The following is a 24746-nucleotide window of genomic DNA, read 5'->3' on the forward strand; positions in this document are numbered from 1 at the left end:
AAACACAATTCCTAGCGTTGATCATCGTGAGAAAGTTGCTATAGCTAAATGTCTGCACAAAAGTTCTACTCCTTACCAATAAGACCTGCGCCAACCAGCCGTGCAGATACTGCAGCGTGCACTATCAGGTCGGTTTACAACATGAGCAATATAGGACGTGACAACTGTTCCCACCGGATAAAAAATAAAACGAGACCAAAAAAAGATTCTTTCGATGCTTCTTCAGATCCCGATGTTGTGCTTCCACTCACAGATCTATGTAGCTCCCAATCCGAGCAGTGTCATGCGAGCAAGCGGTCCCTCTATCATGATTGGTCCGGTAATCCCTTCAGAAATCAGTGGGATTAACAAAAATGGAATATAAAAAATGCTTGCTTTAATTTCATCCTTGCCTCGAGAACCCGAATGTTGCGTAAGTCCAGCGCGCGCACACGGATCCCCCGCGCACAATATCAAGCCCAAGAAAAAGAGACAAAACAAAACTAAAATAGCTCAAATGACTGATTGACTGTTTCCCATTTGTCCTGTGGTGCTTCTGGTCCGAAGGATGCGTCTCTGATACGGCTGGGATGCAAAACAGATTTTGTCCCGTGAAAACAACTGTCAGCTGATTCTTACTTGTCAATACAGCTGATCCCTCCCTCCCTCCCTCCCTCTGTCTCGTTTATCCTATTCCACCCGCTCCCCTCTCCCTCTCTTCACTCTTTCTGTGCTCACAAACAAGCGTGCGTGCACACACCAGATTGCCAACATGATGATGTTTTGCCACCAGTAGCCGTTTTGTTCAATTAGGAGTCCCCACAATATATATTTATGTAATACACAAAACAACCACCATATTATATAGACTTGGATGTTTAAGCATCACTTTGTTGCCATGGTGTCTCTATGTGCTCATTTAACATTTCTCTTTTTTTTTCCATTAGTTCCTTTTGTGTCTCATGTATGTACTATCTTTTATATTCGTTATGTAAGAGCAGGGCCCCATGTCTTTTGGGCTCCCGGTCATATTATATTTTTGGGATAAGACCCTTGACCGTCTTTGTCCTGTGGGTCCGTTCAGCATTCTGTACGCCCTAATCAGGATAACGTTCTCCTCCTCAGTTGTCTGAAACCCCCAGATGTGACCAGGGCTGTGTTCAGTTTTATGTTGTGGATGTGTATTCGGTCCGATGCCAATAGAGGGCGCCATTAGGCTACATACTCGTGAGCATGCAAGCACACGCACATACACACATCTCGCCCAGCTAGTTGTAACCGGCTAGCGAGTCTGTCGTCGAGTTGACACCCTCCCCAACCTCGGCAGCAGCGAAGCTGCATAGTCGACATGGCAGGAAAATATTGCAACAGTTTTCTAAAGAAAGATGAAATACTTCCAAGTCTTTTGGAATAAGTGAGTAGTATCGACTAAATAGATTTTGTTTTTACGGGGTAAACTGACAATAAACGCTGCATGGTTAGTTTTAGTCACATTAAAGACGCATAGCGGTGGGTAGTTTCTGCTAACATAAAGATGTCTAGCTAGCAGGCTAATGGCTATGCTACGGGGAGGAGTAACATTTGTTCGTTAGCCTGTTAGCTTCCTGAGCCTTTTCTGACAAGAAAAACGTTTCAGCCAGCTGCCTCTCAAAGTTCACGACGAAAGCATCCCCTTACCATGATTGTAAACATTTAACTGATATCGCATTGAAACTGGACTGTCTAGTTTATATAAATATATTTTGATGTAGTAAGTTTACTTGTTAGCTTGGGAGGCTAGCGTTACATAATATCACTACAAGTCAAATGGTTGGCCACTGTTCGTCTGCTTTCCATCGTTTCCTTCACCCATTTTTATGGATGATAACCAACGTTCTTGACAGTGTGATTCATTAAAATATGTGTTCACACTGAGAGATTAATAACTACGTGATACTCAAGTAACTATTGTGTTCAGATGAGGAAATAATTTGTGATCCAACGACGTTGAAGCGTTCGCTAAACTAGCCACCCATAGCTAAGATCGCTAAAACTAAGCTAACTTATCGCGTCATATCACATGCACAATTATTTGATGTAGAACAAAATGTTTAGATTTTTCCAGTTGTGGTAGCAAATGGTTTGTCGAATTAAAATACATGCCCGTGGCTTAAGGTTAGCTCAATACTACACGTTTCCAATAATAAACGTGAGCTTCACTGCATTTGATAGCGCATAGGGACATGGATGTTAGCCTCTTCGGTACCCTTTGTCCATAGTCATAGTGGTAACCAGCTTCTGTAAGTAGGCCACACAGCAGTTGTTTTGATCCGTTTTCGTGATTTGATTAGCTTGCACCGTACAAATATGTGCCGCGTCGTGGATTATAATGCGTTTCCCTACAAGTTAATTATGTTTGTCAGTGATTAGTGAAAAAGATGATTTCAACGCAGTATCAGTTATCGACTTTGTCCCCCCTCCTCCTCCTCCTCCTGCCCCCCTTCTCCTCCCGTCTAAAATGCATGTCAAACCTATAGATGCACTTCGTTTGGTTATACGTCCAAACCCACCATAAAGCTTAATTTTGACTGTGTGTATAATTGTTCTCATTAATAAATGATTTCGAAGTTTTTAATCAAATGTTCTTCTTTTTCTTTTACAGTATTCATCATGAGATGTGATACAATATCCACAATGTGTGAGGACATTTAAGAACGATTGAGTTCGGAAAAAAAAAATCTTGATTCCAGTGGAATCTTCCAATTATCTATATATATAATTATTATATTTTTTTTTTCTTCCTTTGTGTTAAAATCTTACTTACATTTATACACACCCATCCCGTCAAGATATAACCATGCCAGTGCAAGCACCACAATGGACAGAGTTTCTGCTGTGCCCGATCTGCACACAGACCTTTGAGGAGACTGTTCGAAGGCCCATCAGCTTGGGTTGTGGACACACTGTTTGCAAGATGTGCCTGAACAAGTTGCACCGGAAGGCCTGTCCCTTTGACCAGACGGCCATCAGCACAGACATCGAGCAGCTACCTGTCAACACAGCCCTTTTGCAGCTGGTTGGAGGCCAGGTAAGACTTGTGTGTATTTGCCATTAATGACCAATTAATCATACATAGATCCCAGCTGATATTACACGTATTGAGCCGATGTCGATCTTGACTCGTGTTTAAGGAAAACAGCTTAAGGAAGTGTTTGGGGTCATTGAGCACCATAAAACCCTATTGCTGTCTTATTGTTTTGTTTTATTTATTTTATTTGCAATCACTGCTTGTTGATTATAATAGAATGTTGGGCACAAGCTATGACACGATGTACATAGCATGGGGATTCCTTTTGGTTCATACCACAGTTATTAAGCAATGACTTAGATTTTATTGGTTTGCTCAGTGTTTGTATAATCGTCACGCAGTGTTTGACCAACAGGGTGAGGCACAGCTAATGGTGTTGTCTTGGTTTCCAGGTTTAGATATTTAAGTAATGGTTTATGCCAGTGTATTAACCATAAGGCCGATATGTGTCTTTTGCATGAAACACTAACATCTTGTCAGCTGAATGTCTGGCATGTGTGTGCTAAAATCGCGTTATAGGTGCCCGTCTAATCAAAATATGTCTGTATGCTCGGTATGTATGTTATTATTCTGTTAATGTTGCCATTTAAAAAAAAAAAAAAGAAAAAAAGTTATGCAGTTTAGGATAGCAAGTTTGTTCAACCCCACCCCCTATAATAATTGGAATTTTTATCAAATAAAAGTTGATTGTTGCACATATTTTGTGCACACACACACACACACACAGTGTACCATATGATGACATACTGAGACAGTGCTGGCCTTTGTGTATTTTCATTTGTGGAGCACTGTAACGATAGATTGCCAAACATTACTGGTGACATTACAATGACATGTTGATAATGTAAACCTAACCACCAAAACCCTCTCGTCTTGAAATCTGGGCAAAGATCATGATGTCTGGCCACTCTTCACTTGATTATGAAAATACAAATGCGATTTGAACGACTTCTCTCCACTGTTTTGGGCTTATTTAAAACGATTATTATTGGTGTTGTAAAACGGGGTACAGTTCAACAATCTGATGTGTATTATGATCCCATAGTGCGCTGCAGTGGGTCCTGAGCTGTCAAATACAGAGTTTCTCCCTGATGCAGAAGTCTTTCAGGGTAGAAAAAAAAATGCTTTATTTAGTTTATGGATTCATATAGTCAGTGAGGGGGGCTGCTATCATGTCGGCACACATGGGGGTATTTGATATTAATATGTACACTATCTCGTGTTTGTTGTAACATTTCCTCTGTTCTTGTACTGCAGGTTCCTAAGGCTCAGCCAGTTGCCTTGATTACCAGTCCAGAGGACTCACAGAATTATGAGGTGGCCAGGCAGTGTGTGGAGGAACTGGCCCTCTACCTCAAACCCCTCAGCAACACCAGAGGTACGTGAACACACATGCTTGTTACCGTTATTGTCTGTCCGTCCTTTATTACCATCTATTAATTGCTTACAGTATAGTCACATTTTTGACAATGTCAGCGATCAAAAGTCTAAACATTTGTGTAATTTCAATACGTTTATGACACCATAATGTCCAGATGTTAGACTTTGAAATAGTGACAGATATATTTAGATCGGAAGATTTGGTTCAGAATCTGGCCGGTTTTCTGTTATCAGGTTTATTGTTATCAAATTTCATCTAAATCAGCAAGCAAGTTTTTTCTGTTTCTCTAAACTGTTAGCATGAACATATCGGTGCTGTCGGTGATAATGAGTCTTTACCGGGGTAAATGTCTCAGTTTATTGTCAATTTAAATTCTATTGTTAGAAAATGATTGCCATAAATTCCAACAATCGTATAATTGGATTCGCAATCTGTATGCCGTGTTGGTTGATGCTGGAAATTGAACCGCATCAGCTCATGTGCCGTACATCACAGACACCCATTCGCCCCTTTGACAGTCGAATGGCTCAGAATTTAAGGCAGGATGGTGCTTCTCACTCAGAGCAGGGACCAGAAGTGGCTCAGTCCATCTGTGTTAATCGTTAGCAGGCTGATTCCTGGCGTTGTTTGCAGGATTGTTTTTCCCCTTTTGATCTCAATCTCCTCATCTCCATTCCCATCTTTTGTATTCCCCCTGGGCATCCATGTGTAGGAGATGACTTCTAGACTGGTCTGAAATACAGAACATAACTCAGGTTTCAGACACAAAGTAAACTCAAAGCTTTTATATAGAGACACCGTTTCCCTCTGACTGATTTATTGCAACGCTGCTATCAGCAGATCTTTAAACAAACATCACCTCAAGAACTGTTTTACTGAAACGATTCCCACTCATCTTTAACTTTACTTTGGCTCATAAATACACCTTTGAATAGTTTTCACTATTTGCTGTGTTTGCACTGTTGTCTTGCTGTTGATTTTGTGATTTAGTAGAAGCTGCCAGTTAGGCGTGCACTCTTTGTGTAACTGGTATTTTATCATACTTACCTGTCTGGCACCCTGAACTGTACATGAACCACTTGACTGCTACAGCATTGTATACCCACCACCCCTCAATGAATGAATCTCTATATTTAGTTTTCACTGGAATACGCTCTGCTGACAATATCACATGCAGTATACACAGACATACACACTCTTGTGTGTATAATCAACAGATTATAAAAATAAAACAAATTTGGGATTAATTTGCGTTTCACCACACAAAGTCCTACAATGAATAGGCTACTAAGAAACTTTATTGTTTGACAACACGAATGCATGGAGTCAAGGGTTTCTCATTCATTTAAATGAGTTGGTTTCTCCAAAACTTCAAAAGGTGGAGTACATATAATCATAAGATATTATGATAAGTTCAAGAAAAGTGTAACAAGTTTGACATTGGTACAAGTATTTATAGGCAGCTCTAAAGATAAGACTTGTTTCTTTTCATGTTGTTGATAGTTCATTTTAAGTAGGTACCTCAGTCATTGGACAAGTTAATGATTGATGATGGTGTGATTTACTGATATGAGGTGAAGTATTGATCAACCAGTGATAGAATGTTACACTACCCCTTTCAATATACTGTACTGCTCATTGAAATAAATTAGATGCATTTATTTCACAGAATAGCACTAATGTGTGTGTTGGAACTAAAGTGCAAAACAAATTGATAGGTTTATTTTGAATAAAACTAAAGTAATTACCTGCCTTTAGAACAAGTAAGTTTTTTTTTTTTCATGGAATTTTTTTTCAATGCAGTTTCTAAGAGTATTGAAATGATGACAGAAGCTTGGGACTAAGGGTATTTATTCTGTTGCATATCTAAGGTCTCCTATGGACATTTAATTGTCCTACAAAATGTACTATAAATGAACTTTGCTTGACATGTAGTTGTACCACGTTATCTGTGACTGTTTTAAGGAAAACCGCATATGCCTTGACCTGTCCAAATATTGCATTCTACAGAGACAGCATTTTCCTGCAGTGATATAAACACAGTATGTTATAACTGCCCTTCCTTTTTGTCTTAGCAGGTGTGGGACTGAGCAACACAGCCCAAAGCATCTTGAGTCGACCCATGCAGAGGAAACTGGTAACCTTGGTCCACTGCCAGCTGGTGGAGGAAGAGGGCCGTGTCAGAGCCATGAGAGCTGCCCGCTCTCTTGGTGAGCGAACTGTCACTGAACTCATCTTGCAGCACCAGAATCCACAGCAGCTCTCCTCCAATCTGTGGGCTGCTGTCCGTGCTCGAGGATGTCAGTTTCTTGGCCCAGGTAGGTTTCAATTCCTATCACAGGTCAATTTCTTGGGCTTTTTCCCAATTAACTGTTACTCAAAGGTTTTGTTGTTGTATTTTTCTCATCCCCCAGCAATGCAGGAGGAAGCTCTGAAGCTGGTCCTCCTTGCTTTAGAAGATGGCTCCGCCTTGTCCAGGAAGGTGTTGGTTCTCTTTGTTGTCCAGAGACTGGAGCCACGCTTCCCTCAGGCCTCTAAAACTAGCATAGGCCATGTTGTACAGCTCCTTTACAGAGCCTCCTGCTTCAAGGTATGTTCCTGACTGACAACCAGGTGACATTTTTCTGATTTTTTTTCAATGTTTGTAAGAAACATAAGAAGTCATTTGGTTCTGGTCCACAGTACGACTGTTCAGCTCAATATCTGTGTAATATGTGCAAAAATATGGATTAGTGATAATTTGATGCTATGAAGTTGATAAAACTTTAGACTAACTGACAGATACCTGACTCAGAGTGGGGAAAAACTCTTTTGTGACTTTCCAGGTCACCAAACGTGATGAAGATTCATCCTTGATGCAACTGAAAGAGGAGTTCCGTACTTATGAAGCACTGCGACGTGAGCATGACTCTCAGATCGTTCAGATTGCCATGGAGGGTGGACTGCGCATTGCACCTGACCAGTGGTCTTCTCTGTTGTATGGAGATCAGTCTCACAAGTCACACATGCAGTCTATTATAGATAAGGTATGTGATGGTATTTTTTAAAAAAAATTTTATCCCTGTAACCAGTTTGATTTCGCAAATTGTCCACTCCTCACAGATGGTGGTTTGTGTGTTATGTTACAAATGTCTTAGCTTCTATATTAAAACAGGTTTCTGCATAGCCTGGTTTCATTTATATATGTGGGTATTTTCTTTATTTTCAATGCTTCCGGTATAGCTGCAGACTCCAGCATCTTTTGCTCAAAGTGTTCAGGAGCTGACAATTGCACTGCAAAGGACTGGAGACCCAGCCAACCTCAACAGGCTGCGGCCCCACCTGGAACTACTGGCAAACATCGATCCCAGTCCTGGTAAGAATTCTGACGTCTCACGTAATGACAAGTGTGAATCTAAATACTGACTTTGGGAGTTTTCTCAGTGTTCTTCCGCGTCTCTCCATTTTCCTCTTCAGATGCTCCTCCTCCTACGTGGGAGCAGCTTGAGAAGGGGTTGGTAGCAGTGAAGACGGTGGTACATGGCCTGGTTGACTTCATCCAGAACCACAGCAAGAAAGGAGCTGATCCTCAACAGGTCGGTATTTCCCGATGTTTTGAGAGACTGAGAAAAAATATACAGTATTATGATGGCTTGTGTTGGCCCACTACCTCAGTAAGAAACTAAGAAACTTTTTTTGGTAAATATTTTTGTGACCGTTCATCTTATTGATATCAGATTTAATTGCATCTTTGAAAGTACCGAGTGTAAAGGCCCTTTGAGACACGCATAACTTTCTGTTAATTTGAGATTAACTGTGCCTGTCGGTGTGATGTCTGAAAAATCACCTGCAGGCTTTTTGATGATATTTGTTAATGACTTTCTTACTGGTTTGGTCCTAGTATCATTCATCTATAAATCTCAGCACGGGCACATAATTAAATAAGCACACACAGTAGTGTTGAGTTAATCTGGCAGACGACCAGTTGGTCTGAGGAATTCAACAGATGGCTTTCTGAGATAGATTCAATTATTGTCCAAACTTTTCACCTCCGTGGTCGTCTCTGAGATGATATAATGTAACAATTTTTTGTTAGTGTGACTGAACCAAATGAAATGCAAGGAAACTATGGTTAAAAGTGTCTGAGTTGCAACTTCTATAACAATATTTTCATTCATTGTCTGTTGTTCGACTGATATTAATTTGATAGCAATGGGACACGGATCTATGAGAAATCTTTAACTCCATAAAGACTCGGGTCGTACTGTAGCTTTTCATCTGACATACAGTGGTATGGTGATACGTTGTCTTCAGATGTTTTTCATGAGTTGATGAGTTTCCAAACTGTCGACTTAAGTAAGCTTAAACATGTAGGTAAATGATGTTTTCAGCTGCTCCCATCCACTGCTGACGCATGTAAAACGCTAAAATAAACTGGGATGGTAGTATCACGTAATATCACGTTTCATGGTAATACCATGACTTTGGCGTTAGAGCTTTTAGAGCTCACATGTGTACTGTTCAGTCAGTATCGCGCATGCACTGTGGCGCTCTTTCACTGTCATAGGATTGCCTGAATGAAAATGCGAGGAACATTAACGTTAAAGGGACAAATGTCTTAGTAACTGTGTATTCCGTCACTTGAACAGGTCAATGAAGCCGTTCATTTTCATGTCTGGAAAAAGACTTTAGACCGCTGTGTTAGCATTTTGTTTTGCCATGTAACTTCCATAATTGATTAAGGCTTTACTTTTAAATTGTACACAAAAAGTCATGTTTGCTGTTTCTCTGAAGCCTCCTCAGCACAGCAAATACAAGACATACATGTGCCGCGACATGAAGCAGAAGGGAGGCTGTCCTCGTGGAGCCAGCTGCACCTTTGCTCACTCTCAGGAAGAACTGGAGAAGTAAGCGCAATATATGACCATGAAGATATGAAAAAGCCTTTTACTTTATCTTTTCCTTCCTTTTCGTTCATCAACAATCCTTGCAGTGTTTCATAATGTTTTGCCATGTACTGTGCTAGGTATCGTAAGATGAATAAGCGTCCAGCGCCTCGCTCAGGAGGGCTATTGCCAGATGACGGCCTTGCTCTTGATATGTCAGGGACCCGGAAGCCCTCACCCCTCGCCAATGGCAGTGGCGCACCAAATTTGCCCCCACTAATTGCCCGTGGAACTGACCCAGTCTCATATGAGATTGTGCGTAAAACTGTCAAGATGGACGGAGGAAGTAGCAGTGTCCCAGGATCACCACCTGATGTGTAAGTGTAGTTATTGTTATGAATGTAATTGGCAGCTAAACGTAGTACAGTTTCACACCATTTGATTGGACAGATTGTCTTTATTGACCGACAGTAAATTAATTTCCCATAAATTATTTCTGCAGCCATGACCCTGTGCCCAAACCTGTTATGCCTCTGCCACCTCATGCAATGGCGCACCCAAGAATGCCGCCAGATCACATGGCAGGGGTGAAGCATATGCCTGTGGTAGCCAGAGGTTCACCAGTGTATGCCCAGCCGCAACTCTCTGAGATGTGCTATAACACTCGTCCACCGCCTGCTTCTCAGTATGAGCCCCCACAATACTCGACAGGTAAGTTTAAGTATCTAGGATATAGAAATTCTTGTAGCATGTAAACCCCTAACCCTTTCTTAATGAAGGCAGGCCTAATAATAGTGTTTTTCTTGTGAAAATCTGTAAGGTTTGAATGAAAAAAGTTATGGCAACGTCTGAAGATGAATATAAAAAAGTCAGACTTGTAGCAGATTACAAGTGATAGAGTGGGTTTCTGCTTATTAGCATTTCATGTGTGCAAGGACTGAATGAAACATTGTCATTCTCAGCAGTCCAGGAGCTCCAACATGTCCCAACCATCCCAAATATTTCAGTCACCATTCAGAAAAACAACATACTACACATATAAGATGCAGAGCTTAGGGACTTTTATCTTTCTTTGTGGGTCACTGATGAAACCTTACTTTATTTTACAATACAACTTTATGATTAGCTTTGAAATAATTGAGTGATTTTATAAATATTGGTCATTTGTTTCCCAGGGTATCCCTACCAACAGCCACAGTATGTTCCTCGGGATTACATCCGTAACCCTCCTCCCTCGAGTGAGTCAGGACCCCCTTACCCAGGATATGGCCCTCCAGAGCGCACCTACCAGGGCCCTCACTCGGGCCCTCAGTTCTCATATCCTCACCCTCCTTATTATGACAAAGATCGCCACGGTGGCCCACCACCCCCCCCTCAGCCTTACCCATCTCAGAGGGATGACCTGTTCAGAATGAGTCCAGCGCCTCTGGATGTTTCTTCATCTGCAGGACAGACCAACTCACTGTACCACCAGGAGCCAAGTGCTCGGGATAGATACCCACCAGATGGCTATTACCCACCCAGCACTCAGCCTCCACATATGAGGACTTACGTCAGGGTAAGTCTATATAGTCTGTTTATTATTCCTATAAATCTTTCTGTAGTCTTTGCTTTGTCAAAAAAAAAAAAACTGTGTACAGTCCAGCAGCGGTATATCTGTGCGTTTGTGTCTCAGGGGCCACCGCATGGTACTTCACAGCTCAGCTTGGACTACCTGCACCGACGTCGGCAGGAGCTCTTATCACAACTAGAGGAAAGGAAGGTTATCTCCCCTCCACCATTCGCTGCCTCCCCTACTCTTTCACATCCTTTTCCCAGTGACTACCCAACTGAGGTGAGCATAAAATGAATCTCATATGCCTCTTATTCAATTTCAGATCATGTATACACATCAGTCAGTAACGACAGTTAAACTATGAACAGTTAAAAGTATGTCTCACTGTATTTTCTGTGTTTTCTACAGTACGGTGATGACAGCTCCAAAACGTTAGTCAAGTGTAGAGACCTCGAGTATACAGGGCAATACTCCCCCTGGTCTTGTGAAACTATCAGCCGGTATATTGGCACAAAGGACGCCAAACCCAAAGATGTTATGGTTCCCGGTACCATGGAGATGATGGTAAGACTTTAGATATTAATTATATCAGTTATTTTTGTTGTAGACATCAGCGACAAGAAATTTGATGTTTTTAAAAGAGCAATTCATCCCTGATGGGGCCTTTCGGTTCAGTGTACAGTTATGAGCAAGATAAATGCTGTTTGATCCTTCTCAGGAATAATTTGTGTTAAACGCTGCTCTGAGATAAATGCTAGTGACAGTTGTTTAGCCTCTTTCTCAGATCTCTACATGTCATAACCTCTCCCCTCTGTAATGCCCCGCTTTCCTTTTTTTGTCAGAATGTGGAGGCTAAAAGTCTGAGGGAACCATCATTGGAAGCCCCTCGGAGGGGGGCAGAAGTAAAGGATGATGACCCTATTATCCCATTTGGCCCCCAGCCCACTGTATCACGCTTTGGTGCCATCTCCCGCACTTCAAAGACGGGCTACCAGACCACTGGCCCTGTGCAGGCTATGGCCTCCACACCCCAGAACCCCAACTCTAAACACATGCCCATGTCGGGTAAGAATCAACTTAATATGTACTAAACGCTTTTGATGAAGTAGCACCAGCCATGCTTTCCTTTCCTTCATGTTGGAATTTATATTCTCATGTGATTTCTGGGGGGGGTCAGCCAGCTTGTAAAGTGGCCTTTATCTTGTTAAATTCTCAATTATCACTTTTGTGACAATTATAACTTGTTGCCATGGTTTATAGCACATACGTTTGGGCAATATTTCATAATGTTGATAAGCTCTCATGTCTGCCTCTTTGCAACCGTATGAAAATAAAAACTATTAAAACAGAGAAATCTTACAAACAGCACTAGCCTATACTGACTGAGATACCCTGTTCATTGTGACTGCACTGCCCACTTGTATCTCCCAATCTTACTTAATTTGACATATTTGTGATGTTAAATCCATACAGTTTCTAAAAGAGACGTGTCTGTTTTGCATTTCACCACTTTGCTTGCAGCTGAATATTCATACGGAAGTCATGGAGGATGGGGTGGAACGTCATACCCCTCCCACCAGATTGCCTCCTCTCAGGGACACTTTAGTGAGCGGTAAGGCCGTTGTTTGTTTTTCTCTTACTGTTATTGTTGTAATTTTTTGTATTTGTTATCCTCATGCTGATAATGCAAAAAGAAATATATTAGAATTGCATGTATAAGTATGGGTGTTTGACATTCTGCCTCTAATTTTCTCAATAGGCTGATAGCAATTACAGTGTTGTATAGTGGTGCATTTGCCTTCTGAGAAAAAAAAACAACAAAACCTATGTGAATGAGGGTATTGAGCGCGTACGTGCGGGAGCAATTTGAACCCTAACCACATTTCCTGGGTGCGTTAGTTTAGTTTTGAGAAGCTCGTTTTTGTACGATTTCAATCAGACTGACATGTTAACATGCATGTTAAAAGTCAGGTTTTTGGTCAGACTAACGCAGTCATTTGTGGGTTTTTTTTTTTTTTTTCTGGCGTTTTTGTCATGGAGACGTGGTAATGAATTGCTGCAAATTCTCGGTTTCCAATTTTCTTGGCCGCTTTTCAGTTCATTGTCACTATTGTGGATATTCTCAGGATTATGGGATTTTGATCATCAACACTACAGTGGTCATCAAGGAGCCTCACCCATTATCTCTAACTAGGTAGAATGCGAACACAGCAATTTCCTCATCTTGCCTCCACTTTGCTCTAGACAGACATTTGCCCGCAGCCGCTCCAGCTGTGAGAGCACTTCTCTTAGTGAATTCCACATTGAAACAGGAGCTGTGGAAAAAGGCCGGACCAAATTGTCTGCACATTCTCCTGAATGTCTTCTGTGAGATTTAATTTGGGACTTGAAACGATTGTGAAGCTTTATTTATTTTTATTTTTTTTGGCCGCAGCCTTCCTATGTCAGCCCCAGACAGAGAACAGTTACAAATTGAGCTGCAGCAGGTCAACCAGCAGATCACTCAACAAACCCAGATGCACAGCATGGAGGTGTGTTTTGACTTCTTTTTCATAAATTAATTTCTTAAAACTAAACCGCAAAAATAGGGGTGATCGTATTATATTTCCTCTAATTGTGACCCAATTGTTCCACTCACCGGCTTCACTTCCTGAAAATTGCAGGCTGCCAGCAACTCTCTACTCCTGCAGAGGGAGGCCAGCGCAATGGCAGGCCAGCCAGTGCAGCCCAGCCAGGGCCAGACAGCAGTGGCCCAACAGCAGCAGCAACAGCCCAAGTGGCCAGCAGGGGGCGCAAGTGTATCAGCTGTCTCCAGTGAACAGCTAAGCCTTGAGCTCCACCAGGTGGAGAGAGAAATTGGCAAGAGGACCCGGGAGATGGCTATGGTAATGGTGTGCTTATTGAACATCAATAGGAACTGTTTAACCATGTATGTGGAGAGGATTTTGGTAACAGCTTAACATCCTTTTGTCTTTTTTTCAAAGCAGGAAAACCAGGTAGCCCACGAGGCTCAGCATTACAAGATGAAACCTGCAGAGAATGGACAACCAGAGCACAAGACTCAGCTGGAAGAAATCTCCCTCGCTCTTGGGTGAGTTTGAACATACTCTAAAACATTTGTATTCCCTGAATATTCATTTTCATGCGGATTTAGTCACGCGGATCTTTTTGTCTGCTCCTAACTCAGCGAGGTGTCCAACGGCTCCAGCAGTCTGCAAGAAAGTGCAGTGGGCGGGTCCATGCTGTCACTGACAAATAAGACGTCTGCAATGAGCCTGTGTTCTGATCCAGGTGCCACTGGCTCAGAGATGCAGAAGAATGGCGTTGTCCATTCCTGCTCTTAGGAAGTACACACTTCGACACACGTGCACACATAAACATGTTACGCATACACAAGACGCTCAGTTGAAAAGCATGCACAGGCACACATACACCCATTCTATTTAGAAGATGAGCAGTATCTGCCGTGATGAATTTTCTTTCTTTTTGTTCTGTGAATGAGCTTTTTTTAATGACTTTCCTTGCCTGGAAACCAGAGCATATAATAACATTTCTTGTGTGTGCTGTTAATTCTTGATTTCTTTTTTTTTTTTTTTTTTTTTTCAATTTTCTTTTGTTCTGGGATTAGATTAGCAAGGCTCGCAATGGATATTTCGGGAAGAGAAAAATGATGGTGACGTTCGCAGCGTTATCGCGACTTCATTAACAATGAACCTGGCCGTTCCATCGTCAAATTTTAACAGTGAAGACGGGTATGAGTCCTCCCCTTAGAAGATTCTTAGCTTATTTGTAGAAGCGCACATTTAAATGAACGGTTAGCTACAGAGGTGCGAAGGTGAACGAGCACCATCGAGTCACACGCTTAAGAATTTCTCTTTCAGTCTCGTGATTTATGAAGGTATTATAGGGAAGAGCAAATATGTGTGGCTTGGTACTCACCCCCCAAAATCGTAGAGAGAGGTTGCCAAGATCTGGAGGTCTTCGGAGGGAAATGCTGTTCAAAATTCCACCTTTTTCCAAGCCAAAGTAGATATGTAAGGTGTTAAAGAAAGGAAGTGTTGCACCACATGTGTTTCCTCTTCTGCCACAGGAAGTCAGATTTTATTATTGCATTTTATGACTTCCTCGTATGTCCGTTTTGTTTTTGAAAGCAGTATATATATTCAATTGGAGCATTCTGTTTTAAAGATTGCAACAAGTCATTTAGAAAATGAGCGTTTCCATTTCTACAAAGGAATCTATTGGGTGCCTCTCTTCGTTGTGGTGTGCCCTGATGTGGTTTGGTTTCAGCGCCTCTCACCTGTGCTCCTGAGCATTTGGTCATAGCCCATTGGGAAATTTTACAGTATCCTCAAAGGGAGTTTTTTTGTCCCCCCCGCCCTTCCCCGAGTGAATACACGTTACTAGGCTGCGAGACTCAGGACTGAGTGTAAACTTAACAACATCAGGGTAAATTTAGCATTTCCCTCCTAATAGCTTCTCATCTGGCCACATGAAAGGCCTCCCCATTGGGAATATCTTGTCATTTGTTCTCCTAACTTCTATGAAGTTGCCTTCCCTTTGTCATTTTTGTTCAAGTTTGATTTAGGTTTGTTTTGTTTGTGCTTTACATTGTTACGATTTTGGGCGGTGCAGTTTACCTTTGGAGGGGGGTCATGTCCTTTCTGCCACTGAATGGTTTTCATTTCGTGCAAAAACCCGGACCCTGGCATTTGTTTGTAGAAAGGTTGCTGTTGTAGCATTTTCAGCTGCACAGTACATTTGTAATCATGTTTACAGCTGAAAAATAGCAGTTTTAATTACTGAGAAGAAAATGAAAGAAACCTTGAAAAGAAACCACCTTACATCAGATTCGATTCGGCCGTTTAAAATTGTATGAAGCGTATTTCTGCGGCATCGATGAACCGGCGCCGTTTAGAACGCGTCGCCATCATTACGGCAAATTTCTTTCTCCGTCGTATAAATTGTTCCTGCTAATGCTCAACACGGAGCTCTTTGCCTTCTGTCAACAATTAGCTTGATTGGCAACAGTTTTTTTTCCCCAGCTCTGCTGAGAGCGAGTGAGTCCTTGTGTTTGAACGGTTAGAATATAGAGACGGTTTGGGTCAAGTTGTTCTAGTTTAAGGTTGAGCCTTCGTTTTGGTCAGACGGGATACTGAGAAACTGACAGACGAACCCCCTGACAACTGACGAGTCAGTTAATGACACAAATACCTTTGTGTCCGACATTGTCACCGTGGGTTTTGTGCATCTGCCAATTTGTCAGAGTCGTGGAATTTTTCCAGTTTTTTTTTCCACACTTTTTTTTCCAGTTTTTTTCCATCCACACTTAAAGCCTCTGGCTGCTCCTTGCTACATTTATTGTTTAGGTACACAGCTCACTTATACATATGAGTATGTATACATTATTAATATACTAAAGCACTATTAACGTGCCACCTCTTACTCAACTTGCTCAGCATTTATATTAAATGATCTCTACTTAGAATCAGCAAAATATTTTTTTTTGTTTTGTTTTCTGTCCACTGGTTGCCAACACAGACTTTATCCTTTCCCAGACGAAGGACCTCTGTGTGCATTGATGCGTGTTCACTTAATCTTTTGTGTTCAAACAAAGATGTTCTTTATAGACTATGCTTCCGAAGAAGACAAAATCTGTAACTTTGGAAAATTTATATGGAGATGTTTTGTGTGTGCTAGATTGTATTGTAGAAAATGTACCCTGACTTAAGTTTTCCCTTCTTTTTTTTTCTCCTGCCCTCCCACTCCCCTCAAAGTGTGCTGTACCGGGTGATAAGTGTTGAGGTTTTACAGCAGTGTTGGGATTTTTTTCTTTTTTTTTTTTTTTCTTTTTTCACCCACCACTGTCCCAAAAAGAAATGGCAGGAAGTCTCTGATGAAAGGTTGGCCTTAAATCCATCTGTAATGCTCCTCTACAGTATCTGTTTAAGTAGCATGAGATCTCAAAATATACAAATCGACGCTGAATTATGATTCAGTCGTACAAATGGACTGTATCAGACCCCTCCCTCCTCTCAAAAAGCTCCAATGTTAAATGTTAAACGTACACTTTTATAGTTTTTTTTTTGTCCTTGCGGGGAACAGATTTTGTCCCGGGGGGGTTATAGATTTCGTTACATGTTTTTTGCGGTAGTCGAGTGAATCATTTGACCTAATGTGTAGTCAGCAGCTTTAAAAGGGTGTCAGAGTGAGATTAGGTCTTTTTTTTTTTCCTCTCCCCCCTTCTTTGACAACTATTTACAATGACTTGGCTTACCTACTACAAAATAAACAAAAGTCTGATTGGGAGGAATGGGGCTTTGCCATGAATTTCCAATATGTAAATGTGCTAATTTAGTATGTCGTTTTCTCACTCTTCTAAATGCGAGTCAACCAAAACTACCAAATTGCTGATTCTGCCTGATGGGTTATTGCAGGTCTGAATGAGCCTAAAACATTTTTTTTTTAGGTTAGCTGAACTTTCTTACGGTGACCTATAGGGAACTTCGCTGTTTATAAATGGCAAAGATGTTTATTTCAATCTTGTGTGTGTTTTGTTTTTTTTCGTTTGTGAGTGGAACTGCTGCCTACCCCCCCAAATGACCGTAAACCCCCTCCCACCCACACACACACACTTGACCACTGACCTCTGTTACTGCTGTTTGAGGCTCACATTTTATTCCCGAACTTTCAGGGGAAATTCGCAAATGGCTTTTTTATATGATTACTCCCTTGTAAAATATCTCTTAAATTAAGGTACAGGTTTGATTTCAGCGAGAAAAAAGAAAAAAAAGGTTTTTATATGTATATTATACTCCATTAAGGAATGTCTAGAATTATCTTCCTCCAATGTGGATGTAGCCATTATTACGCCATTTTATGACTTTGTAAGAGAATTCACTGTGTGAAAATTGGTTTGCATTTTTGTATAATACAATCTGCTTTTTTTTCTTTTCGTTTTTTTCCGTTTGTTTTTTTTTTGTTTGTTTGATACGAGAGGGAGGTCAAACTGGAAGTTTGAAGAAAGAATAAAAGAACCTGTGAAATTGAAAAAACAAAATGTAACTTATGTGCAACAGTGATTCTAAGCTGAGGGGGAAAAAAATTAAATGATATTGCTAACTGAATGGTTTTTTGTGACTTCTTTATTTTCTGAGTTTAAGACAACCTTAAATCTTTCTTTTGTTCACCACCAGGCAGTGAAATTCAGTAACAACTTCCACCTCATCGTGACACAAACTCGGCTAGCTGTGATGCTCGAGGTACTTCGCTGATTGCCGTGTTAGTGTGATGAAAGCGAGAACTTGTTGCAATCCAATGTAATTTGATGGATACAACAAACCATTATCATAAAACAAGAACAACAAAAACATATAATATAAAAAATAAAACGTATGAGCACAAAAACTGTCAGTTGTACGTGAAATTTGTTTATATATATATATACACACACACACACACACACAAAAAAGTGTATGAAGAGGTGGCAAAGATGAATGAACTTCATATCACAATTTCTTTTACCGGTAAGACTGTTTCACACAAAGAAGTCAAATATTAAAAGAAAAAATAATAATGTTTTTGGAATCTTACTCATCACTGACCAAAACTGGCCTCAGGACAAACGCGTTACTCTACATTTGTTGGATCCCAAGAAACGTGTCTTCCGTCATGTAATCCTCCTAAAGTGACCATGTCTTCCTCTTCCAGCTGGAACCCAAACACCTGTGGTGCACAGGGAGGAGGGGGAGGAGGCATGGGGTTAAATAAGAAAAGGATTGTGAATGCTAGTTTAATGCCTTCTCTCACTTACAATGACGTCTTTATGGACTGCATGATTTATTTAAATTGCAGCCTGAAATACGATCTTTGTCATTTGAAAATAAAAATGTTCTGTAACTGACCCATAATGGAGTGGAGTTTGGAAATATAAACATTAAACCTGCACAAATGCCATCCATTTTCTATACCCGCTTAATCCAATCCTTAATCCTGCTGTCAGTGGGCGAGAGGCGGGGTACGACCTGGACGGGTCATCATACAAATCCCTTCTTACATAATTAACAATGCACAAAAAATGTCTGAACAATTACGTGGATTCTGCTCAACAAGGTAACTGGCTAATGGAAAATCATAAAATCTGAAAACTCCTCGATTCAAAGCTACATAAGAGCAACAGTTTCATTTAAGCGTTCAGAACAAAACTGCGCTCGATCCATCGCATCATCTTTCTTGAGTGCGTGTAAGTTTTAAACAGAGGAGGGGATTATTCATCAACTATTTTTTTTCTAATATTCAGAGAGCTCAAAAAGACGATCGACTAATAACTCACTTGACAATTTTCTAGAATTCTGTCCCTTCTGATAGACTTCGGAATGGTGACAACTCCATTCTGGGGGGAAAAAAAGAAAGGATGAAGAAAAAAGACAAAACAATAAAACTGGGGTTAGTTACATGTCCAGAAACTTTAGCGAGTTTGGAAGCGGTGTGACGAGCGTGACAACCTGAACGCTCCAGCGGATGCAGATCTGAGCCGGTGTTCGCGCATGCTTTTCTGCAATCTGGCGAATGATGGGATTGCTGAAGATTTGGCCCTTTGCCAGAGGACTGTACCCTTCAAACACAATCCCTTCCTTACGACAGTAGTCCATCAGGTGATTGGGCTGCTGGAAAGGATGATACTCAACCTAAACAAGTCAAATCAGAACAGAAAAAAAAAAAAAAAAAAAAAAAACATTTTGGGGTGACTCAGCATGGACTCTAAAAGATATCGCTGGTCTTTGATAAAGTTAGCAAGTGAATTTCACACGATCATTTAATCATTACATTTTAAACTAATTTAACTCCTTACGACTGAACAAAAATGACCCGAGCAGAATAATCACACAATACAATCTGTTTCACTAATAAAGATGGTCTTCTCTAACAGGAGATGAGAAAATATAAAAAGACAACACATGTATTTATGCTTTTAGGTTTTATTATTCTTATTTAAAGTATGTAGTGATAAAGTTACTGTAGGTATAGGAACAGCCCCTTATAAAGAGGGTAGTTCAGTCTTATTCCCTGAAATATAGTCAATGTATGTTTTGCCTCCAGCCTTTTCGTATCTTTGAAATAAGCCACTCTTCTCTTGAATATGGCCTAAACGTCCTCTTACAATATCATAACAAAACAAACAAAAACAGGAAGAGAAAGAAGTACCTGGTTAACATGTGGCACCACACTGCAGTCGTCCTTTAACTCCTCCAGGTGGTGGACCAGGAAGTTGCTCACCCCTATTGCGCGACACACCCCTACAATGGCAGATAGATATTTGGAGCTCTGTGAAGTATGCAACCCTTTTACTAACATATTGTTGTTTATTCATTAAAGTCACAGACTGATTAGATGCAGTCATGCAAAAATATTCTGCTATGACATTGGATCTAATGTTTTAATCCAGGATCGATAGAACTGTGTTTCAAGGAGAAACCTGTTATGCTTAACGAAGGCAAAGGTTACCTTCCTTATAGAGCTCCTCCAAAGCTCTCCAGGTCTCAGCTCTCATCTCTCTGTTGGAACAACCACGTCTCAGTGACTCAGGCCAGTGCATCAGGTAAAGGTCTGAAAAAGGACAGAAGGACATAAGCTGGTGATTAGCAGAAAGAGGATAAAATGAATTAATTGGTAAGGACTGATAACTGCCATGACAATAATAAATAAATGGAAAAAGTCGGCGGGTCATCAACCATCACAGATACCGTGACATGGTGATGACAGCATGGAGGACTGTAGTCTGCTTTAGGCTTGTATTTGACGTGACTTTATTGGTGATATCCTTACCAAAATACTCAACTCCCATCTCCGAGCAGGAGTCAAGGCAGGCCTTTTTTGCAGCTTTGTATCCATAGTCCCCAGGCCACAGTTTGTCGGTGAGCCACAGCTCACTTCGTGAAAGCCCACTATCTTTAATAGCTTTGCCCAGTTTGTCCTCGCAGCCGTAGCGCTTTGCTGTGTCAATGTGGCGCATGCCACACTCGGTGAGTGCGTACACAATGGCATCATGAGAGTATCCACCATCGTGGGATGTGCCTGAAGGGGAAAATCAGAAGAGATAGTTCCACTAAGAACGGCGGCTAAAAGAATGTTAACTCAGTTCAAATCAAACTTGCTTTTTTTTTTTTTTCCTTTTTTGAAAAGGCAGGAATAGTGTTGCACTGCTATTGTGTAAGTATCGACTAATGTGTTTATCTTCTATTAAAAACATGGAGGAAAAATAAAGTAAAGATATAGCTACTACAAAATGAGATATGAGAAATCTTTTTCTTGTATCCAATAACCAGCAGATGTTTTCATAACTTTGAGATAAAGTTAAAAAAAGTCACACTGAAAAGAAAAAAAAAAAGAAGACAAAACGTTTATGTGTAGCAATGAGCTGTTCATCATCATCATCATCACCATCATCATAGTCCCCCATGTTTCATGAATTGGAAGCCTGAGAATTAGCTCTGCTCCTGGGATTTAAATTTAATGTTTAAATTTTAAATCATTTTAAATTAAATGAAGAGCGCATTGCACTTCAAAATGTTTTAATGGTCTCTAAACTAACTTTAATCATTGCTCTACGTTTTTGTTTAACATACAATCAGAGCATATGCGGGTAATGTGAGGTTTCCATACGCGTTCTGTTTTCTTCATAACACGTCAGTCATTTCCAAAAGTAAAACGCACCTAAACCAAGTATTGGGACATGAAGGCCGTTGGAGAGTGGGACTGTGGGGCAGCTCAGGTGTGGAACTAAAGGCATGCTTCTCCTCTTTGGACACTGCTGAGTAAAGCTGGACAACAGAGAAAAGTTAGACTTTGCTTATCTGCTCTACGATGTACTGAGTACTTTACTCCCACAACAAGCTATCAGAGCTCCGCTGTTCATCGCACAGTAATATTACACGGCTTACCTGCGCTTTTCTGTGAACGGTTGAGACTTCAGGGTTTCGATTCAGCTTGTCATGGTGGACGTCTGTTTTGCAACCCAACCACGAAGCCTTTGTGGCACGGAGATATGTCTCGAAGGGAAAACTTGACATACGTTTTTTCCCTACAAAAATGGCGTCGGTTTACCAAGAAAACAAAATGCGCGTGACCAAAACATAACTTTCGAGACAAGAATGCAGATTAGCTCTGAGGCCTCCACGCCCGCCCCAAAAAACTTCCTCCTTCTGTTTATTTGTTTGTTGTTACGGCATGTTAATTCATATAGGCCTATAGCTCACTTCGTTCGGTTAAGATGAATTTCATCTTGTGACAGCTCTTTACTTTAGGGTATTCGGATAGTCAGTCGATTGTTAACAAGAGATGGTTTGGTCTTCGCTCGTAGTTCGTTCGGAACATTGAAGCAAAGGGGGGTTATTAAATAAAAAAAATAAAATAATTACCTTGCGAAATGAATGCGCAAGAGTCTAAAGTGCATTACTAACAGTCGCGACTCGCTACAATGTTGATATAAAACACATTTGGAGATACCTTCCATTGACCCAAATACACTGCTTCTGTCCAATCAGGTTTCACGTATCGCATTCAAGCTCCACCCACTTGTCCAATTGGTCACTCCCGGATCCAGAAACAAATCCCGCTTTAACAGTGGTTCACAAATCCAGCGGTGATGTTACGTTGGCTCCTCTGGCAATATGGCGACTATGTTAACTTGAACGACATCCTCGTAGTATCAACAAAATGAGGTGAGCCATACATTTTTGGGAAGAAATTGTACGCTGCTCATAGCATTGGCGTGCCATTGTCAGATACGTAATGTAACAATCTTGCACAACGGGAATTATTTGTATTTTCTGAATTACCCGCCTCGTGCTTAATTAGAATGCCTGACTAGGCCATACAAACGTAGTATCTGTTTTTACCAAACTAAGTAGCGTTGGTGTTCAACAACTATTCGACTGCTTGTGGGGACATGAGAAGATTGGTTTGCTCCAAATCCGTGTCTCCTCCTTTACAGGGTACCCCGGTGCTCTATAGTGGTTCGGCGAAAGTGTGTCGTTCTTCCAATACTGCTGATCCTCTTGGTTGGTGCAGCTTTGACAGCTCTGCTGCCCCCTGCTGAGGACCATGGGGGTGTTGGCGTCCTGGGAGTGCTACGCAGGGCAACGCCACAAAAGGGGACCCGTGCACAGGGCCTCGACGTAGACAGCTCCTCGGAGAAGTTTACCATCATCATCCAAACTTACAACCGCACAGACATTTTGCTCAGACTCTTGAACCATTACCAGGCGGTGCCTCATCTTCAGAGGATTATCATAGTCTGGAATAACATCAAGGAGCAGACCCCAGAGAAGTTATGGGAGTCTTTGGGCCCTCATCCAGTCCCGGTTGTCTTTAAAGAACAGAGGAGCAATCTAATGCGCAATAGATTGCAATCATTCCCTGAGATTGACACTGATGGTTAGTATATCTGTCCGCTTGCACGGTGCTCACAACGAATTGCTAATGAGGTGTTTTGGATTTTTAATTTATTGTTGTTGTTTTCTGATCTTGTAGCCGTGCTGATGCTGGATGATGACACTCTGATTAGTGTTCCTGACATCACTTTTGCCTTTTCTGTCTGGAAGGTAAAAAGCGTTGCAGCAGATGAATATATCCAAATTGCATTGTGCATTTCCAACACCTGCACCATTATGAAATAATTTAACAGGAATGTACATACTGTTGTTGACATAAACAGGCAAAATTCCATTCGCTTCATCTTCCACAGCAATTTCCCGACCAAATTGTTGGATTTGTCCCACGAAAACATGTCTCAACACCAGGAGGAGTGTACAGCTACGGCAGCTTTGAGCTGCAGGATCCAGAAACAGGGGGAGGTGACAGGTAAGTTGCTCTCTCTGTTGCTCCTGCGCTGCGTCTTGCTGGCTGCTCGTTCGGTGTGATCTCATTCTCGTGTTTTCCACCTGCAGGTACTCCATGGTGTTGATCGGCGCAGCCTTCTTCCACCGTCGCTACCTGCAGCTCTTCCAGGACCAACCTCGAGCAGTGCACGACTTGGTGGATGAAACGCAGAATTGCGACGACATTGCGGTGAACTTTGCCGTAGCACTGCATTTAAAGAAACACTCGCAAGCGAGCACAATCGGCAGACCCTCCGGGGTGTTTGTCAAACCCGTGGACCTCCGCAACCTGGAGAAGGATGCCAGCAGCGGATACCAGGGAATGTGGCATCGTCCCGAACACCTTCTCCAAAGGTCCCACTGTCTGAATAGGCTGGCACAGATCTATGGCCTCATGCCACTCTGTTACTCCAACCTGATGGTCTCCCAGTTTGGTTTCCCCAGTTATGCCAATCACAAGAGTCGGGGCTGACAGAGTGCTGAGTTGTTGCCTGTTTTGGGGTTGGATTAAGAACAGCTCAGGTTGCAGTCGGGTAAGTGTCGTGTTAATAACGCATCACATGCTTAACAGCTGAATTCTAATGCTCGTGGGATAAACTTCTATTTGATTGTGAAACAGTACATTCAGTACATTTTCAGAAGGCTTTTACTTTCAAATTAACACACATTCTTCCTTCTTTTGGTTTGTCTCTTATGATCCTGAACAGTTTCAGCCTGGCATCGCAGGACATTGATGGACTTAAAGAATTTTCTGCACACAACCTAACTTGATAAAACGTCAGTATTTGATTTAACAATGGAAAGGCCTCCTTTTCATCAGTGTATACAACTCTGGGTGAATTGTCACTTTAAAATCTGTAGATGTTGGTCTAAGGTCCAGTTTGACATCTTGACTTGTTTGTAACTGTGAACCATTAAATATAATCACTCTGCGCCCCTTTGTCCTCGCCCCAACTTTTCACAATGTTTTACAAAATTCAGCCTAATAGATTTCGTTTAATCAGCTGACAGCTTTGATGTT

General features: G+C 41.4%; 3 protein-coding genes across 5 annotated transcripts; 2 read left to right on the forward strand and 1 right to left on the reverse strand.

The window, feature by feature from the left end:
* Positions 1-1278: 1278 nt before the first annotated feature.
* Positions 1279-17974, forward strand: rc3h1b (ring finger and CCCH-type domains 1b). Of its 2 annotated transcripts, none has more exons than XM_075483433.1 (20): positions 1279-1393; positions 2621-3046; positions 4304-4424; positions 6506-6745; positions 6842-7017; positions 7253-7453; positions 7650-7782; positions 7884-8002; positions 9201-9313; positions 9433-9669; positions 9795-10003; positions 10468-10850; positions 10968-11126; positions 11256-11411; positions 11690-11912; positions 12369-12459; positions 13282-13378; positions 13511-13732; positions 13832-13938; positions 14035-17974. In XM_075483433.1, the coding sequence occupies exons 2-20, from the start codon at positions 2816-2818 to the stop codon at positions 14189-14191; spliced, it is 3375 nt and encodes a 1124-aa protein (XP_075339548.1). In that variant the 5' UTR covers positions 1279-1393; positions 2621-2815; the 3' UTR covers positions 14192-17974. The 2 variants fall into 2 exon arrangements, with proteins under 2 accessions (XP_075339548.1, XP_075339550.1); XM_075483435.1 differs by having other exon boundaries at positions 13835-13938.
* On the reverse strand, positions 17975-22365 carry LOC142399067 (glyoxal reductase). Its single transcript, XM_075483446.1, has 8 exons — positions 21788-22365; positions 21561-21667; positions 20673-20921; positions 20352-20453; positions 20052-20143; positions 19352-19534; positions 19180-19239; positions 17975-18572 (listed from the first exon to the last, which is right to left on the reverse strand). Exons 2-8 carry the CDS (start codon positions 21634-21636, stop codon positions 18477-18479), a joined length of 858 nt encoding a protein of 285 aa, XP_075339561.1. The 5' UTR covers positions 21637-21667; positions 21788-22365; the 3' UTR covers positions 17975-18476.
* extl2 (exostosin-like glycosyltransferase 2) lies at positions 21610-24659 on the forward strand. 2 transcript variants are annotated; one of them, XM_075483444.1, is made up of 7 exons: positions 21610-21684; positions 22391-22567; positions 22840-23282; positions 23379-23449; positions 23563-23708; positions 23795-24258; positions 24433-24659. In XM_075483444.1, exons 2-6 carry the CDS (start codon positions 22563-22565, stop codon positions 24195-24197), a joined length of 1068 nt encoding a protein of 355 aa, XP_075339559.1. In that variant the 5' UTR covers positions 21610-21684; positions 22391-22562; the 3' UTR covers positions 24198-24258; positions 24433-24659. The 2 variants fall into 2 exon arrangements, with proteins under 2 accessions (XP_075339559.1, XP_075339560.1); XM_075483445.1 differs by having other exon boundaries at positions 21621-21684; positions 23593-23708.
* Positions 24660-24746: the final 87 nt, after the last annotated feature.

This window comes from Odontesthes bonariensis, chromosome 14 (genome assembly GCF_027942865.1).
Source record: "Odontesthes bonariensis isolate fOdoBon6 chromosome 14, fOdoBon6.hap1, whole genome shotgun sequence".
NCBI lineage: Eukaryota > Metazoa > Chordata > Actinopteri > Atheriniformes > Atherinopsidae > Odontesthes > Odontesthes bonariensis.